Consider the following 20,175-nt stretch of genomic DNA (forward strand, 5'->3'; position numbering starts at 1 on the left):
GCGTGCTTCCGGTCGGTTTTCCAAACTGGCAGCACGCGGAACAGAATCCAGTGACGACTATTCATGAGTACGTCACAAAACCCCACATCTAAAATAACCCGAACTATCCCTTTAAAACTAACCTGGACTAAAGTTTCCATTGATGGTTTTTGATTAGCGTCTTCTCAGATGTAAAACTCGGAGTCGAGCGTTTAGAGAAATCTTTCCTTGTTTTTATTTATCACACATTTAGAAAATGAACCACACTATACAAATGTCCACCGTTCAGTAATGAAACAGGCCTCCTGCATGAACCCAACCGACCTCAAACCAAAACTGAGACAACTTCAGCGGATAAAGAAGCGCCATGGCGGCTCTAAACTCACCACCTCCTCCGGTTCAGTCGCAGACTTTAATTAATGACCAGCGTCGATTTCGTGTCGTCGTACGGTGGACTGCGTCGGCTGCCCAGTGACTCGACTTTTATTTTAACTTTTTAATCTTTTTCGTGGTCACTGTGGTGCAGGTAGGCAGTAGCATGCAGAAACCTTTGGATGCGGCTCTCCTCTGATTGGCTGTAGGCTAATTCATTACGTTTGCGCTATGTAAAGAAGGGAGTAGGGTTTGTTTTTTCCTCTTAGAGTCTGTGGTTATTTACAATATGACAACAAGGAAGTGAGTGTGTTTGAGTCCTACAGATGGGACGGGACAGGCGAGCATGTAGACGGGGGTTCCCAGTCTCAACAGGAGGGGCGTTGGAGCAGAAAGTTCACACCCTCCCCACCCCCCCCTTTGCACGTTGATGGTTGTCATATCGGGGCAGTCACATGTTCGGCGACACACTCACAACATGTCCGCCGCTCAGAGGGATCCACACTTTATTACTCAGACATAAAATTAAAAAAAAAAAAAAAAAAAAAAAAAAGATAACAAATAAAAATAAAACTGAGGAGAGCCGGCGGGAAGGAAGGAGGGAGGGCGGCGTTCAGGCCAGGTAGCTGTATGTGTCCTTCTCTCCGTCCACTCGCTCCAGGTACTCCTTCTCTATCAGGATGTCGATGCATTTCTGTCCATAAAAAGGGAGACAAAACAAAAACATGAAACTCAATACACATCCCTGTCAATCAGGCTGATTATTATTATTATTATAATATAATCTCTTAAAACATTCAACATAACTGGTTCCTACTGAAGACACAAGTCTGACATATGAGGTTTGATTTTTAAAGCGGTGCAGATAAAAACTACAGTGAAAAACTTTTTAGGAAATGACTAATCAACTGACAGAAAATTAATTGGCAAATGTTGATCTAAGACTAAATGAGTGTGTGTGTGTTACCTTGATGACTGGGACTCTGGGCTTGAATCGGGACGACAGCTGGTTCAGGACTTCAGCCAGGAGCTGCTGGTGCTTCAGGACCTTCCTCATCTTCATGATTCTCACTATCGCAGCCTTAAAAAAAAGAAAGAAAACAACCCAAAAAACATGTTAACATGATTTATTTATATGCAGCTGTTGAGTCCACCAGACTAACACCCTGTGAATTAAATTAATTTATAAATGTGCGTTCCTACACCACTTGTTCTCTTACATAACTTCTTATAAATATATATGGATCTGTAGGTGTGAAGATGTGGACCAGGTTTAAATGTTTGGTTTAATCTGTTGCTTCAGTGTGTTGAAGAGTGAAAAGTCACCTGGATGAGGAGCTTTCGATCCTCCTCGATGTTCTTGTGAGTCGTCTCCTGCTCCTGTTTCTGCTCCGTCTTCATCGGGACGTTGATGTTCACCCTCAGCTTCTTACTGCAGGAGGGAAAAATAAAACTTAAACTCTGCGAGTGAACCAAAACGCTCTGCATCACGTCTCTTATCATTTGAGATTTGAAAATCAACGTTCATCAGAAACAAAACAAAACATAAACATAAAAAAAACAACCAACAGAACATGAATTAGTTTCTCACTTCTTGTATCCGAGGAAAAGTTTGATGACGGTGTCAGGTTTGAACTCCACCTCGTCCACGTTGGCGTTCTCGTCCTCCAACACCTGACGGACAGATGGACATTAGAAAATCAGGTTCTCTCTTAAAAGGTGGGATCTGCTGCACAACTGGCAACACTGAATCTCTACGTATTAACCACTGATGTCTTCTCATCTCATACACCTGAGACATCACACTGTAAAAGCTCCAACTTCCTGTCTACACATTAAAACTCAATTAAGTCTTAACGAGAAACACAATCACACAAACTGAACAATTCTGACTAAAATACAGTAACACACTTTCTGGTTAAATGTGGCAGTTAAAAGTTGGAAAGTAATAATTAGAGAAAAAGTCATAAAGAGTGAGGTCACTGTCTCGTCTACTACTGAAAATAAGATCTAATTTTTCAGACCAGTGTAAACAGGAACCTGTGCTCTGGCGCCATCTAGTGTTCAAAATGAAATGAACCAGGAGTTCTGTGTCTTTATATGTGTAACATACTATATTAAGCCTGAACTGTCACTTGTGTAAATTAACAACATGAAAAAATGTGGCCAACAAAGAGACTAAAAACTGAAGGAGCGTTTGTTTTACTCACCAGCAGCTTCGATTTTAACAAAATCTGCAGAACTTGAACCAGAATATCCTGAAAATAAAACAAAGTGATGGTTATTAGAGAAATTAAACAGTTCTACTTTATCAAATAAAAGTTAAAGGTAACTTGAGTTTTCCTTTCAAGACTAAAATAGATTCAACCTTTTCTATGGCTTGTAATACAACCGAGTCCATCCTCAACTCGTTAACTGTCTTTAGTGAGAATGGGTTTAAATGTCGTGCTCACGGTTTTGATCTGTGTGCTGTCGGTGAGCTGCTGGACGGTGTAACTGTCCTCGGTGTTGTACTGCAGCAGGATGGCCATCTGGAAGGTGGAGGCCTGCAGTGTGTACCTGTAAACAACAACAACAGGTTCAGTATGAAACTGACTCCAACAGCTCAGCCCGTTCCTTGACAGCTGGTCACTCGTACACGTCTCAGCCAAACTCGCTTCATAATACATGCAGACGTGTTGAGAGGCCGCGGGTCCAGAAACAACTAAAAAACTAAAAATACAACAAATAAAATGTTCACACAGTGTAGTGACGTTCACACTGTGGTTTATTTTGACTCAGTCCCACACACACACACACCGTCCTGCTGCTGCAGATACTCACTGGAGCACTAGATGTGGATTAATCTGCCACTGGAAATAGTCATGAGCGCCCCCTACCTGTGACCTGTACCACACTCAGACTGACTGTACCTGTTCTTGAAGCAGTTGGTGACCAGCTCTCCTTTGGACAGGTGATAGAGCCAAGTCAGCTTCCTGCCGCTGTGTCTGCTGGCGTAAAACGCCGTGAAGCGCTGATAGCTTCGCTCCAGCTGCAGAGACAGAAAAGAGACGGAGTTCAGACGTCATGAAAAAGATTTAAAAGGTGGAAATTAAAGTTTTTTCTGCTGCAGCGGCTCAAATATAAGATCAAGTACAAACTAATTTTAAGATCCAGATTTCACTTGCAGATTAAAAACAGAGGAATGAGTTGGTTTCATTGTGGGTTAGTGTTACCTCAGAGGGCAGAGCGAAGGTACAGGACTGCTGGAAAGGCCAAGACCCAGAGCTAAGAACCTGGATACTGAAGTCCACTTTAACGCACACAAGAAAAAAACAAATCGGTTTCACTTCATCACACGTGAGTTTTAGCTGCTGTCGTACACTTTCATACACTTTGGTGAATTTAAAGTCTGGTCTACGGCAACAAGCTGCTTTAACAAAGAACAGACACAGTTCTGTTATAAACAACTGGATCTAAATGCTCTCATATACTCATACAATCATTTTTATTGAGTCTCAAAACAGCTGTGTTAATAAAGTTTGTTCAAGTGGATCCTCATGGACCTGAGTCTGTATTTTGTCACTGAATATGGGTCTAAAAATAACTCAGATTCGATTTTAAATGTGTTTTTTCATCTTAAATATATTTAGTAGATTCTCAAATAAAAATAAAGTACAACAATGTGCATTTTAAAGCTTGGTCTCATACACTGATCAGGGATCAGCAGCTGTGTGGTGACGGCTGGAGGGATGAACTGAGTTTACTCACAGTCCAGAGGCTCAGAGTTGGTCAGGTGTTTCTTGAACTGCTCGTTCAGGTCTTTACTGACTCCGATGTCCTGGAACATCCGCTGCAGTTTGGACGTGTATTCGAAGCCACATGCTTGCTGCAGGAGAACAGACACAGAACCAGGTTTTTGAATCTCTCAGGACACAGGACTACCGACAGTTTATTGTGGACGTGGTTTTATGAGGACAGAACTGTGCGACTTGGCGCGAGTCAGACCTTGAGTTTGGAGATCATGCTGGCCTCTGCGTCGTCGCTGGCGCTGTTCTGATGGACCAGACGTTTGGCCAGCATCTTAGCATAGAACTTCTGGAAAACGTCTTTGTCCTCGATGTACTTGAACACAACCATCTGGGAGAGGAAACACAGAGAAGCACTTTAATGTAATGCCAACTCGCTCAGCCCGGCCTATGGGTGTACGTCCTGTATATATGTACTGACACAAAGACAAACTGCCCTTGTGCTGCAGACTGAATCTATTATTTCACTTTTCCCAACATCAGTAAACTTCAGTGAATTTAAATTAAAATGAGTTTTGAGATGCAAATAATAAAAGATCAGATATTAAAATAATAGCTGTGGTCACAGAGAAATAAAGATCTGCAGCATAAAACAAAAACTTAAGTAGCTGCAGTAATTATGTCATTTTTCAGGTAAATCCAAAATGATTTAATTTAAGTCTCTGAGGTTTTAAATACGTTAAAGTTGAGTGTGTATCTGCGCTATAAAACAAAACTCAGTACAACAGATAACACATGAGTATCAGACATAAAAACACAGGTCAGAGCATCTTTACCACTTGGTTGAGTGTGTCCTCCAGCTCTGCCTCCTCTGGGTTTTTGGAGCTGAAGAGAAAAACGACAAAGAGCGACGGTGAGATTAACAGAACGTCGAGAGAAAACCAAAACACAGCTGAGCAGAAAGAATCAGCTGTGAAATTGTTGAGCTTAGAAAAAACAGGTGACAAAACAGTCTCCACTCAGATCCACTAATGGGCTTGTTCTGGAGCTTTCTACCATCAGCAGATTAAGTTTGTCCAGCTGTCATGAAGCTGTTGATGCTCTAATTCTCTTCATATTATCTGAGCACTTGCAGGACTTCCTGTCGATGTTAGAATGTTTAAAAGTGAGAGTTTGTTTTTATTACATTTGTATTTTGAAAACGTGGCCTACCTCTTCTTGAGTAGAGAATCACAGTATCTGGCCAGCAGCTCAGGGGACTTGCTGGAGGACTGAGCCATCCTGGTGACGGCGTTGTTGTTGATGAATCGACCACATGCCTGTGAAAAGGGGAACAGAGCGTTTGACTTTTTATCATCTCAGTCGCACTTTCGCTTCTCTGTGAACTTCCTGCCTCGTGTGGTTCTCAGAGGATTACTGACCTTGTCGAGAGCCGCCACGAAGCCGGCGTCATTGTTGAAGGCAGACATAACCAAGGCATTGTACTTCTTATGGACGTCCAGGGTGGTCTGGACGTACACTTTGGGGTCCTGGGAGAAACGGACACATCTTTGGGTCAATCACAAGTCGACTTTTATTATCCTTCATTTAAGAAACAGTCACATCACTAACTACAAAAAATAATGATGATAATTATAATAAATACTAATAATAATAATAATAATAATAAATACAAAATAATTAAACTACCGGTTAACTAAACTAAATTAAACTACCTGTAAATTAAACCAAACCAAACCAAACTAAACTAAAGGTAAATGAAATTAAACCACCGATAAACTAAACTACAATACTGGTAAATCAAACCAAACTAAAGTTAAACTAAACTACTGATAAAGTAAACTAAACAAAATACTGGTAAACTAAACTGAAGTTAAACTAAACTAAGGGTAAACGAAATTAAACTACAGTTTACCAAATTAAAGTAAACCACTGGTAAACTAAACTGAACTAAACCAAACTAAAAACTAAACTAAACTGGTGAGAACTGGTGTCGGCGGTGAAAACTAGTCCGTACGTTGAGCGCGGCCTCTCCACACTTCTCGATGGCGGCCAGGCCCTGGTTGTGGATGTGAGTCTCTAGAAGTTTCTTCAGTTCACCCAGACCGTCTGTGATCCGCGACACCAGGTTGTACATCCGACCCAGGTCTGAAACGAGATGGAGGAGGAGGAGAGCAACAACAGAGTTACTGACCCGTTAGTCATTTAAGAGACGAGCACCTCTGAAATAAAACCCGGTGGTGACGTGAGGATCTGCTGTCAGATTATTCGCAGAGTAAAAAAAAACATCTTGTTATTTTTAGCTGCTGGAGCCTTTCACCGCTTTAACTGACAAATGTCACCGGCGGCTGATTTAATCATCCGCAGCTAATTAACATTATGTCATAACGGCTAAAATTAAACTTTTGGCTGCTGTCTGGTTAATGTGCCGCTGTGCGTTCCCTGCTGAGGATCATTTGAGAGGGAAAACAATCGTGACACCGCAATACAAACAGTTCAACTTTTACTAATTATCACGAATATCTGATGATGAATCAACTGAATAATTCTGAATTACGCTCTCCAGTATTTGTAAATCGGGGAGCTCTTGAATAAGTTATCAAGCTGCATGTGGAATATCATCAGGTTAGATACACATTTAATCACTACTTCACATCTTCTGCTGCTCTTTTCATTTTCAGGTTTTCAGCATTAATGAGTCTTCCACTTCAGACTGTTTTAATGACATAGTTTTAATACAGAAAACCACAAACCTTCCCTCCAAAAATCCTGCTTTGCTTTTAGGGTTTGGATCATTTGTAATTAGCAAACAGTTAAACTGATAATAAGCAATTTAAAAACATCTTGTGTAAATAATGTTAAATCAGCCTGAGGTAAATAATCGCGGGTTTACCTTCATTCTTGTCAGCGTCCAGCAGGTTCTGAAACTCGGTGTGGAAGATCTCCAGGTGTTTCTCTATGAGGACCTGCTCACACTTCCTGGCCAGTTCATCCTGGGTGGATTCATGGAGGTAAACCTGCACACGCCGCTGCTCCTCCAGCAGACGCGCCTCCGCCTGAGGATAAAAACCACACACACACACACACACACATTAACACAAACGCAGTCTACACATACATGTCTTTAATTCAAGCTTATTGCTTTCTACTCACAGTTCAACTCCAAAGACACAGTCAGAGAAACTGTTCTTCAACAGCAGTAGAACAAAAATTCTTATGAAATCTGAACGTTCATTCATTCATAACGTAGTGGTGGTGAACGGCTGCCTACCTTCTTCATGTACTCGGTGACAGGGTTCTGCTGCAGGAACTCCGTGCTCTCACGTGTGTAGAAACGTTCTGTGTCAGTGAGGAACTGACATTCAAAGTACTCTTTGTACACGGACAGCGTCGGGCCTTTGGCGAAGGCGTCCTCTTCGTTCAGGCCCAGCTCGACTGCGGGAGGAGAGGCGAGGTGTTATATGTCAGGATGGCAAATTAAAACCACATGATGGTCGACTTATGTTGTTTATACTTTATATATATATATATATATATATATATATATATATATACACACACCCTTTCATACTTTATTAAGTTATTTATATTTTGTACATCCTGCTGCAGGTGTTCTGAATGAAACATCTGGATTGCATTTTCACAAATTGATCAATATTATTAATGCCACTAAGATTACAGGTCAAATACACTCAAAGAAACATGGTCATGCGTTTCTGTTTATGCCACCACTGCAGACATGCGATATAATCTATATCAAATGGACTCTCACAGCCAGGGGGATGCAGAAAGTTTAGTTTTTAAGAAAAAATCAAACTTTACAGGTAGACGCTGTGATTGGCCTGGAGGGGGTCAAACAGGTAGATGTTAAGATTGACATTTCCCCTCGTTGACCAGTCTCAGCGAGGGCTTCACCCTCATGGATCAGAGTTATGAGTAAAAGGCTTTCTGCCCCCTCCCTCTTTCTGACGTCTGCCTTTAACAGATGGTTGACTCTCTTTACTTGGACCTACCATAAGACTGGACCACACCGCTGATCAGTCTGGTGTTAATGGTCTCACCATTCCTCTCTCTCTCTATCAGCTTCAGCACAGCATTTGTTACCTGGAAGACAGAGACTAGTTTAGTTCATGATTATTAAAATGAAGAAATACAGATTTTTTTCCTCCAGGTGAGATTAAAGCACAAAAACACAGAATACTGTCAACTGCATGTCTTTCATCACTGTGTTGCACCACTTTGTTATTTCTCACTTTACTTCTACAAAAAGAAGCTAAACACACCTGTTTGTTGAGGGGTCGGAATAAACACTCCCTCCAGGTCACAAGTGCCAGCTGGGAGGAAACAGCAGTGTGAGAGAGAAGGGGGGGTGGAGAGAGAATGACGAGATTAACAAAAGGTCAAGACTCTAGGCTGCGTGTCTGTGACTCGTCTCTGTTCCTTTTGATCAGAGTTGGCGACGACTTTTAAGGTCTTAATGCGACTGGTCAAAAGCTGACGTCTCATTCTGCACTTTAACTTTTAAAGTAAATAAATTCTGGTGGAAACACAAACATGAAGCACAACGGTTTCATTACACGATGGTAAAACTGCATTTCTCTAATCTCTAAATTCTATCCGACATAAAAATGGAAACATATGTATTTTGTGTTTAAATAGCTACGACTACTGAGACCAGCGTCACCCACAAACATGTTGACCACTGACAACTTATAAAAACAGACGAGAGGCCCGTGCATGTGTCAGACTTACAGAGTATATCTCATAAATGCCCTTGCGTCCCTCATCACACTCTCGTCTGACCCAGTGGCGGTTGAGGTAGGCGCAGATCCCGTTGAGGACCTTACTAGAGAAACGGTAATCCTCCCACTGCTGGGTGTAAAACTTCAACACACACTCGTCCATTAAATCCTCTCCATCCTGAAGGAAGCAAGGGAAAGAGGACATGAGGACGGGAAGAGAGGGAGGGTAAAATGCAGAGGGGTGTATCACTGTGTGAGGTAAAATGCAGAGGGGTTTGAGGTTTAAGGTTCTTGTGTGTGTGTGTGTGTGTGTGTGTGTGTGTGTGTGTGTGTGTGTGTGTGTGTGTGTGTGTGTGTGTGTGTGTGTGGACTCACCTTGAGCAGGCTGGTCAAATAGTTCTTCAGGAACTCCTTGAGTCGCTTGTAGAGCTCCAGGCCTACAAACTGAGCCCCACCCGGAGTGGTGGACTTTTTGGAGGGCTTGGCTGGAGGCACCGAGCCCCTGCCCTGGCTGGACTGGTGGACACTGGTACAATAGTTATATACATGTCTGAGGGAGGGGTTAAGGAGTGAACACAGAGAAGGAGCTCTCACCAAGACTGAAACTCTACTGTTAAACCTTACATTCATCTTTTCGCTTGCCACACATTGTGTTATTTGTAGTGTATTGAGGACATCTTTGAAGACTCTGTATAAAGCTGCTGTCATCAGTGACCAGTGGTGAACATGTTGCCTGAAAGACAAACGTGTCACTGACGGATTCTGGCTTGTGTATAGTTTAAGTGAGTGTTGTTCTTTTTGCCCGACAGGACGGGGTAACAGCTTTGAGCTTATATGGCTCGGTGAGTTTTAGTGCTTCAGGGAAAAAATGACATCCTTTAGTGGTGGGAAGGTGCGTAATAAGCAGCAAAGGTGTCAAACTACAAAACATACCCTCAGAGAAAGTCATCTCTCAGGTATGTGCTGAACACTGAATGTCATGGAGTTTTTAGGGTGATTAAATTGTTTACTCACATTTTTCATTAAAGTCAATCGTAGACCAACACCTCCTGATGATGAACAACAAAAATGCACTTTTCTCTACCTGAAATAAAAACTTGCTTTGACTCAAACTTTGTTCGGTGATTATAAAAAGCACAGGACGCATATTTTGAAGGGAAGGTTTGTTTCCTGCTTTCAGGACTCTTGTAACGTATTACCTGAACACACAGCTATAAAAAACAGGTTTAGGTTTGAGAGAGAAGGAAGTAACAAGCCAGTGACATTAACACTACAACACACACACACAGCAGTGGTGGCTACTAACTGAACAACAGTAAAATACTGGTAAATACTTGCTGAGCGCCACTGTAGTTGAATAATCATGATCAGATCATGATAGTCTAGGATGCATCAGCTATTAGGACGATGAATGAGACAGTAAATATGGTGAATAATTAAACATATATTATTGTTCACACTTGTTCTTAAAGCTTAGACGTGTATGTGGTTCAGTTGATTTGCCAATTATTTTCTCAATTAACTTTTTGGTTTGTAAAATGTCAGAAAATAGTGAAAACTGTCAGATCCAAACCTCAAATATGTTCAGTTAGAATCAGTGAATTTTGTCTAAAAACCACAATTGATCATGAGTAATAGATTAATCGTTTCAGCTCTAGAGACGTGGCAATAAAAATCCACACAACATTCAAACGTATCATCACAGCCACACAGCGCCAACCCTCCCGATCTCACAGGATACGTGTAGAGTTCCATGTAGCGTGACTTGGCCATGCTTTGCCGTGTGTACACCTGCTGGATGCCAGCCCGCAGGTCGTCCCATATCTGGTCCAGGCCTATCTGTTTCAGTCCGTGGGGGTTCTGGGTCCTGTTCGACGACATCGTAGAGCCCCTTGTCCGCTCCTCTCCTCTCCCTACCAATGCCCTCCCTGTCCTGCTCCGGCGAGCGTTCTCCCCCCGGCTCCTCTCCTCGGTTGATTTCTGTCCTGACTCGCTCTGCTCTCAGAGTTTGCAGTCCATCTGGCGGCGGCGGGGGCGCGTCGGGGAAGCTGGTCGTCGGGTTGTGAGACGGGATGCAGTCCCACTCTGCACACCTGGGTGGCGCTGTCTGCCACTCCTCCACCTAAAAGCTGCGGCGCTCCTCACCAGATGACCTGAGGAGGAAATAAGGAAAAGAAAGAACGCATTTTTGATTAATGATCTTTGATTTGCATAAAAAAATGAAGAGACAAAAGGTGATCCACCGGATTAGTAACAAAAATCAGTTAGAGGAGACTCAGTTGTCAAACTAGTTATCCAGGTAGGTTATATGGATTTATCTGCTGCCACCTGGCTCTGATCCCTGTGTAGAAACGGTGCTGACCACACTCTGACGTCACACAGCTAATGACAGATTAGTCCACTTCAGCACCTGCATGATTTCCTTCACCAGTTCTGTCAACACAATGTCTTTCTTCTTGACTAATATGAGCCAGTTTTTCCATTGAAGCATTTGTCTAAAAGCCTTTATGTCATGCTTAGAGTTTTATCACATCTAGCAATGTTGTACTAGTTATTAAGATTTCAAGGAGTATTACGTTAAAAAAATAATACATACATAAATATAGCTTGGAGATGAATCTGAAAACACTCAAATCTAAATGTTTAAATATGACATCAGGTCACGATTACAAGCGTCAACTCAGCTGGTTCAACAGCGACCCCGGTGACAGTCCAACGAAGCAGGTTCATTAAGGCTAATTGACAGACCTAAAGCTGTAATTTCATCCCCGCTGTCAGGACACGAGGAGAAGGTAAACGAACGCCACAGTTTGCAGCATCGACATCTTTCAAGCCACAGAAAAGGAAACACAGAAACTGACGAGACAAAAAACGGAGGAAAGACTGACACACCTTTCACACTGGGCATCGATGACTGTGCTGATTATTTGCACATCAAGTAGCTATAAAAACTTCTCACCTCCTTGACATGTTCATGTTTTATTGTTTTACTGAACTGTAGCACAATGGAATTAACAAGGTTTTTTTGGACAGGGATCAATAGAAAAAAAACTCTTTGATATGTCAGTGGAAAACTTCAATCTGCTCTAAATTAAGCAGCAGACAGAGATAACAAGACAGCACCAATGATCTACCTTAGCAAATAAATATTATGTATTTACTACATGCTAAACTAAAAGACAGAAAACTCATTCTGGTCCAAGGCTGAAAAGTTTGCATGTGGAAATTCAATAATTACGTTTCTCTCTTCATGTGACACAGATGTTGTTATGAAAAGCTGCATTCAGGCGTCCTTTAATTTCCAAAAAGCCCCACATGGACTCACGACACACGTCAAGTCCAGAGAAGTGCATGTGACACGCAACTTGTATCAGACAGCTATAATCCAAATTAGAGATCAATCGACAAACTAGTTTTAAATCAAGAAAAAAATGACAAACATTTTCCTCCCACATGTAAGGACGTGCTGCTTTTTTTGTTTTATTTCACGTTAAACTGAACGTCTGAGTTTGTGACGACTAGATAAAACAAGCTATACAAGATGGCGACCTTGGATTCTGGGAAATGTTGTTGGGCCTTTTTTCATATTTTCAGACATTTTAATAGTATAAACTATTAACGGATTCATCAGAAAATAACATCATTATCATTATATTAACATCACCATATCATTAGTTGCAGCCAAAGCTGCCACAAGAGCAATTAAATCTGATTTATTCCACCAGAGGCAACTGTGGAAATAAAAATAAGACATCCATTAATAGCAAGCATCAAACCAGAGCATGTAACACAAGTTGATATTGACATCCCGGAACGTTTAAGAGCATTATCAGAAAAGGACAAACCAGAATATGTAGCTGTGTGGAAACAGCCTAAAACAACCAGAGAGACTAAAGGGAGGGCGTACTGGTAGAAACTGCTGTGTACATGTAGGCAGTGCTGCTATATTTAGAAGGACCAGGCATGCAGCGCTGCCTGTCTCTGGCCATTCACAGCTATTAGGGCCAGAGACTCAGGACGTGACCCAAGTGCAACAGTCTGTCAGTGGAAAGGAGGAGGAAGCGGAGTGACCTGCTCTGTTTACTTCCTGTCCCTGTTGACGAGTCCTGGCTGCCGCCACCAGACAATGAATGAGCACCTGACGTCTGAGCAGCTTCAGTGATGTGGCAGTGCCAACATGTGGTGCTGCCTCTGAAGACTGGAAACAAAAAATACTGAAATATGGGTCTTTAAATAACACAGAAAATCTGTGCGTTTGTGGACACACTTCACTATATTCAGATATTTACACAGCAATTATTTTTTAATAATATTGCTCAGCATTTCATTGCACTGCACAGAAAACTGATCATTATTTCTACTAAGGCTGCAACTGAACTTAGTTTAATTAACAATTAATTTTGTTTGAGAAAACATTATAAAATGATGAAAAATTTGAATAAAATTTCCCAAAGTCATGTCTTCAAATTGCTTGTTTTGTTAGATATTACATATTCAGTTTAGTGTTGAATAAAACAAGCAACTGTCTGCAAATTTAAAGCTGCAACTAGGTGCATTCTGCTTGAAAAAATTACTTCAACTCCTATCAACATTATGAATTTTTTTGTCAGCCAATCGACTAATTGTTTAAAGCCTAGTTTCTGCCACACGTGGACTCTTCACTAAATCAGAAGCAGACGACGGCTGAATAATGTCACTATTGCTTAAATCAGAGTTGAGGACCAACAGCAGGCCTAATATCATCAATATGAAAACAACTCCGATATCACAACAGAAAGAGTGACTGAAGCAAAGCAATATGGAAATTACTGTAAACAAAAATCTATTTTTAATTCATTTGAAACACAAAGAATCAAACGTGTCCAACGTGACATCTTCAGATTGCTTGTTTTGTTTGACACACAGTTTGTCTGACATACTTGCTTGATAATTGACTTAAATTATTGATCGATTATTAAAACAGTCGTGTTTTATAATTTTTCAAGTCATATACTGCGGCACTTTTTCCAATTCTGGCTCCCCAAGCAACACCACGGGCGAGGATGATAAAATCGAGGAGGCACTGAGTCAGAGGAAAAGCCTTGACACAGCAGTAAACTCCAGGCACATCAAGACTTGGATTAGGCCTTCATCAGTCACTAAAATCTGTCGTCCTCTCTCCACGCCCAGCCTCTGTCTCCAGCATCCCCACCCCCACCCACCCCCACCCCCACAGACTGACCACAGCACTGCAGCTGCAATCTGCTGCCACCGCTCCCCTCCAACAGCCACCAACTGCTATAATACAACCACCACACAGAAACACATCTCTGCTCAACCTGCTGCAACTCAGCATCTGTATGATCAACATCTCACATTAATACATCAAATCGAGAGAAATGAACTGGCAAATATTTTCATTAAAATATATATAATATAAATAACAGGTACTTTTCACATTTTTCATAGACAAGACCATTAGATTAAGAAAATCAATAATAAAAATTAACTGTTAGCTGCTGCCCGATTAGCATGCACGCCGACTTGTTGTCTGCCCACCAATATGTTGAATCCTGCATGTTTTAATGGATAATCTGAGATATGGTTTGATATTTTGATATTAAAAAGCAAAGCTTCTGCATGCTATCTACGAAGAGGAAACCAGAGTCACGTTTTAGTTAATTTAGGAAATAAAGTCACATTTGGTTAACTTGATTAAATATCCACAGAACAGCCACGACGCTGAGACACAAATGTGGAAAAAGATTTTTACAAAAGAAAGTCTTTCATTTCCAGAGATGTCGGGTGTTTATCTCCCACCCTGAACTCGGTGTTTGCTCACACAGGGTCAGGATGCTGGTCGGTGTGTTGACTGATGGACACCGAGCCGGGCCTGACGGCAGCGAGCTCACGCGGCTCGGCCCAGACTCTAGACCCGTTCAGGCCTCCGCTGCTCTTCAGCGGATCCTCGCTCGACTCAGAGAGGCAGGCCTACCTACCTGAGGTGCTCCGACAGTTGCCATGGCAACTGGGGCAGACAATACCTCAGAGTAGCCATTCAACTACAGAAGCTAGTGTGTTTGGTCTCTCTGTCTGCTGTGCCTCTATTCACCGGCGGTAAGAAAGGTGCCCTTCACGGCAGCGTCAGGATCAGATTTCAGATTCCCACACCACACGGTATTAGATGTGCGCCACGACCATTATCAGTTTCACAGATCGTGTGACGTGGGCGAACAGGATGTGGACGGCTTTGTTGAGAGGCAACAGTTTCTAAAAAGTTTGTTGTGAAACAGGAATCCCGTGTCTGGTTGTCAACAACTGCGGCATGCTCCTCCTTTACACGAGGCAGGAAGGCAGCAAGGTTCAAAGGTCACGACTTGTTTCAAGGAACGTGTTCATTTCAGGGACCAACTAGACTATATGTGTCTGAGCCGCAGCAACAAGACTGTCAACAAGTTCTGCAGTGGGTCTGTTTATGTTTGTGATGATGCTACTTCCCGCAACCAATAATAAAAACATCTGCTAGTATTAAGGATGCTCCAATCCAATAGTGACGTAATTAAGTGGACTGCGTACACACTAAATACAGTTTCATTGTTACTGACATTGTAAAACTTGCCATCAGTTACGTTCAGTCAAGATAATTACTGTCTTCGCGTTACTTTACATTAAAATGATCCCTACACAGATTTTAATCTGGGTAAAAGAGGGCGCAGAAATCAGAAATCAGTATCGGGGAAGACAAAGTTGGATCGGTGCATCTCTAAGTTTGTTTATTTCTATTTTCACCCTGTTTTCGACCAAAAAAAAAACATTCATGTGACTAAAATCCCCTGTGGACATCAGAGTCAACACCATCAATAGGATAATTTTTACACTACGTTGTGAGGAGGAAAAAGAAAATTAAAACATGAATGATGATTACACAGCCTAAAGCACTAACGAGTATTGGTGCAACCAAAAACAAAGAACCAGTATGATAAAAAAAATAACTTTCCATGGAGGGATGGGAAAGTTTGGTTGGGGACTGAGAAGGGAAACCAGCACACCATCCTGTTTAAAACCTGCTGTCAGCTTCCAGCAGCAGAAAACAAACTAAAACAAATCTCATGTTAACAAATTGCTCAGTTGCAAGTGTGCAATGCAAGTGTGTTTCTTTATATTTAAATAAAATGGCCGGTAAAATAAATTCTTACCCTGCTGTCTGCAGCAGTGAGGGGACTCCAAACAAAATCCCAGCAGATTTTCATATTAGGATTTCTCTGTGGTGACTGGTTACCTGCCAAAGTAGCTGTCAGACAAACTGAACGGCCAAACCTCACCTGCATTCAGCTGCTTCCTACTCTCTCACACTGAGTAAGACTTTACTGCAGGTATTACCACGACTCATGAACCCAAGTGGAGTGCACGAGAGAGATTTGCTGAACGGGAAGGATGCAGGGAGTGGTGGAGAGAGACAGAGAGGAAGAAAGAGGGAGAGCGGTATCCGTGGGAAAAAAAGCTCAGCCTGGTAAATCAGATTACCCTGGTCACCGTGTGTCCTGGCCAGACTCAACAACCTAATACCCTACATTTAAAAACACAAAGAGGGCAAACCACAGCAACACACACACATATAAGAACCTGCCATTTCCACCGAGAGCAGAGTCAGAGGCAGAAACACGTCCGTCACTTTGATTTTAGGATTTCAGTTCCTGCCTTAAATCTGAGTTTTCGTGGCCGTAACAAAAGCATCAGGTTTGGAGGGTGAGTCATGACAAGCGATACAGCTTCAGCTGAATCTGAACAACAGTGATGAGCACCTCTTGAATACTGACTTGCTTGTAAGGTGTGTGTTTGTGTGTTTGTGTGTTTGTGTGTGTGTGTGTGTGTGTGTGTGTGTGTGTGTGTGTGTGTGTGTGTGTGTGTATGTACGCAACCCGATCATATGCTGGGTTAGGCAGCGAGGGAGGACATTTCATTAGCGTAAGCAGCTTTTGATTTCTGTTGCTCTGCTCAGCATCTAGAGGAGCAGCCAAGCACAGATTCACGGCCCCTTTGGTTTGACTTTACAATCACTGCCGTCAGTGCCGTCGCTTCAAAGCACCTTGCACATATTAAATAGTCAGACCTGGATGGGTCAGACAGGGTAAAGGAGGTAGGACAGTGTGATCATGGCTGACGTGACTTTACATCCTGATTTCTGCAGGAGCGAAATGACTTCACTGCATGTTTTACACCAAATATCAACAAGCAGACAGTTTCTAATGATAACGGCTGGGGCTGCAACTAACGATTATTTTCATTTTGAATTATCTGCCAATTTTTCACCATTAATCGATTATAAAATGACTACAAATGACTACATGGCCACAAAGAACAAAAAATGCCTCTCAGGGTTTCATAGGGCCCAAGATAACATCTTCTAATGTCTTGCTTTATCCAACCAACAGTCCAAAGCACAAAACATTCAGTTTTCAGTGATACACGACAAATAAAATCATTACACCCACACACCTGAGAAGCACAAACCAGCAGCAGTTTGGCAGTTTTACTTGAAAAAACAACTGAAACAATTAAATCAATTACCAAATAATTGCCAATTAATTTTCAGGCAATTGACAAATCATTTCAGCTCTAGCTACAACTAACAATTATTCTCATTATCAATTAGCATATCAATGATTTTCTTTATGAGCAAATATTTATATATGAGAGGCTGAAACCACTGAAGTGTATGTTTATTGCTCATCAAGTTGGTGAGATGATTAACAATGATTAATTAATTGTTTCAGTTTTAATAACAGCTTGTTTACATGCTGCTGATTTGCTAACAGAGCTGCCATAGAAGGTGCTCCAGTCATTTTAGGCTGCCAAACACAAATGCAGACTGATTTCAGATTGTCTGCCAGCATGATGTTGAGCAGAGAAAGGATCAGTCAACTAAACACTTATGTGTGTGTGTGAGTGAGCTATTGCGAAAGGGCATATCAGGTGCAACACGTGCTCTAAGTAGTATAAACATCACTGAAGAAAATCTCCTTAAATAGATATTTCCATTACATCAAATACGGAAATTCTAGATTCCTCTCAAAGCTGCAGAACAAGGAATCTTTGAATGCAACACACCAACAGCTCCACAGCATTAATATTGTGTTACTTCAGGCTATAGAGGTCGACTGAACATACACGTTTCTCCTCAAACTGACAAATTCCACAAAAAATAGATGGAAGTATGTAAGTGAGGATATGGATATTTTCTTTGCTGCCTCTAAACAGCCATGTATGTGAGGATGGATAAGTCTGCAGCTATTCTATCATGGTAAACATACAAAGTTATCATCTTGCAGTAGATGCTACATTAAGTACCAACACACTTCCACTCTAAAGTCTATATAAACACACGCAGATCCTGCCAATCAAACAGGTTGTTTCTGAGAGGATAAGATGTGTCTACACATGCTAAACTGAGCCTCATCACTCAATATAAACACTGAAGGGAACTGTAGCCTCTTTGTAATGAGGCAAAGTCAAAATTCAGCAGACCTGACCACACAGAAACTAGATGCTATGTCAAGTATTAACATCATGTAATATATATTCACATGTAGTCCTAATAGCTACTGCTGCATATCTCTGGACAATCATGGAAAACATTACTGACATAAAAATCCCAAGATGACGCATTTGATCTTGAAGGAATCTTGCTCCTTGTCAACGAAAAAGTCCTGCAATGGTTTTCTGTGACTGCCAGATCAAGACTAACTATTTAAAACTTCCATAATCAAAGTGAATTAAAAAAAAACAAACAAAAAAAAACAACTAACTTTGTCAACTGTAAACATTTGTTGTCTACTTTAAAATCAAGAACAATGTAAGGAGAAATTGTCAGTGAACAATAAACAACAACAATCACTCAAAGGGAATAAAAGCATAAAAATAAGATACAACTATGAGCCATATAATCCAAAGGGGAGACAAGAATTTTCAACATCATCATCTCTCCCTTATCCTAATATCTCCAAATAACATTTTTAAAACTATGGTGAGTATGGGAGCCCTGTATGAATCTCAAATATTATAATCAGGCCACATTGGAACTAAATATTAAGATATTCAAGCTTAAAATATTAAATATTGACTTGGTTTCAACTTTATCTGAGTGGAAAATGCATTTTTATAAACAACTGGCTTAAAAAACTTCATAAGATAAAACATTATTTCATGTAAGTGCAGAGCTCCTACATATTGCCAACTAAAGAGGCTATAACTTTTTCATATAAACCTTTTACAAACTTCCATTACAACAGGTAACGAGTGAGAGTTCATTACTAACAACCAGGTATGTCAACTTGGTTCGTTTCCCCATTTAAAAATCAAGGAGAGGGGATAAAGAGATCGGCATTATTTTCCTCCAACCAAGGGGTCCTGATCATTCAGAGGAAACAAAAATCCAATCTTTTCAAATTTGCAACCCTATTTAGCACATTTCCTCAACACCGCCAGGCCTGGAAATAGACGATTTTCAACCCTCCAGGTTTCTCCAGGTATTCCAGGAGTGTGGGAGCCCTGTGTCAGGTTCAAATCACTATCCCTCACTCTGTAGCAGTGGAGGGCCGATGTGTTCAGTTTAAACACAAGCTGTGGCATCGTCAGCTAAACTACAGCCTTGTAACCATCTCATAAAATACAATGAAGCTATACAGTGATAATATTTTTAAATATGTGTTTAGATTTCCTCACGCTGGGCTGCGAATTGAGCCAGAGTCTGCTACGCAATACTGCTAGCTATCATTAGCTTCTCAGGCTCGATTAGCCATTTAGCTTGTCAGTAGGCGCTAGGTGGACTAGCTTTCAATCAACCTACGGTCCCTATTTGGATCATGTTTATAATTCCTTTTAATATAAAAATGTTATATGGGATATATTTAACATAAATACAGTATTCGCCGAGCCAACCTGAGCGGCCAGGAGAGACCAACTGCCCGTGTTGCTGGTGTAAAATGGCAGCCTAGCTTCTCGGGCTCCTCAATAATGAGTCAGGAAAACAGTTCGCTAACCGTTTAGCATTAGCCAGCTAGCTCTTAGTGCCGCCAGCCTACGTTCTCAGCTCTGTAAATGTTCTCTTACCATTTTAAGGCCGTCGCTGTCACTGTATAATCGCCTTCTGTGTGAATTTTCAGGCCCAAACGCTGTCTCCTCCGCCGTCTTTCGCGTCTTTCTGTGTGTGTTTGCTGTCCGTTGCTAACTGCGACCGCTCTGCTTCGTTCGCACAAAGATCAGCTCAGCAGCCACCGAATCATGCCGCCTTCAGGTAATGTCGGAAATATGAGCTACAACAGTAAGTCCAAACGAACACGCAGATCAAGTGAAAATGAACGACTCCAGTAAAAGTT

General features: G+C 41.5%; 1 protein-coding gene across 1 annotated transcript; it reads right to left on the bottom strand.

Annotated features, from left to right (window-relative positions):
• Positions 1–81: 81 nt before the first annotated feature.
• On the bottom strand, positions 82–20,071 carry cul1 (cullin 1). The gene is made up of 22 exons (XM_022767753.1): positions 19,910–20,071; positions 10,563–10,974; positions 9,197–9,371; positions 8,832–8,999; positions 8,363–8,413; positions 8,093–8,183; positions 7,351–7,514; positions 6,973–7,135; positions 6,097–6,227; positions 5,501–5,608; positions 5,292–5,398; positions 4,916–4,964; positions 4,339–4,470; positions 4,102–4,219; positions 3,567–3,643; positions 3,264–3,382; positions 2,805–2,910; positions 2,562–2,609; positions 1,943–2,025; positions 1,678–1,783; positions 1,319–1,432; positions 82–1,045 (listed from the first exon to the last, which is right to left on the bottom strand). Exons 2-22 carry the CDS (start codon positions 10,700–10,702, stop codon positions 965–967), a joined length of 2,331 nt encoding a protein of 776 aa, XP_022623474.1. The 5' UTR covers positions 10,703–10,974; positions 19,910–20,071; the 3' UTR covers positions 82–964.
• Between the last annotated feature and the right edge of the window lie 104 nt (positions 20,072–20,175).

This window comes from Seriola dumerili, unplaced genomic scaffold (genome assembly GCF_002260705.1).
Source record: "Seriola dumerili isolate Sdu_G_001 unplaced genomic scaffold, Sdu_1.0 BDQW01001298.1, whole genome shotgun sequence".
Lineage (NCBI taxonomy): Eukaryota > Metazoa > Chordata > Actinopteri > Carangiformes > Carangidae > Seriola > Seriola dumerili.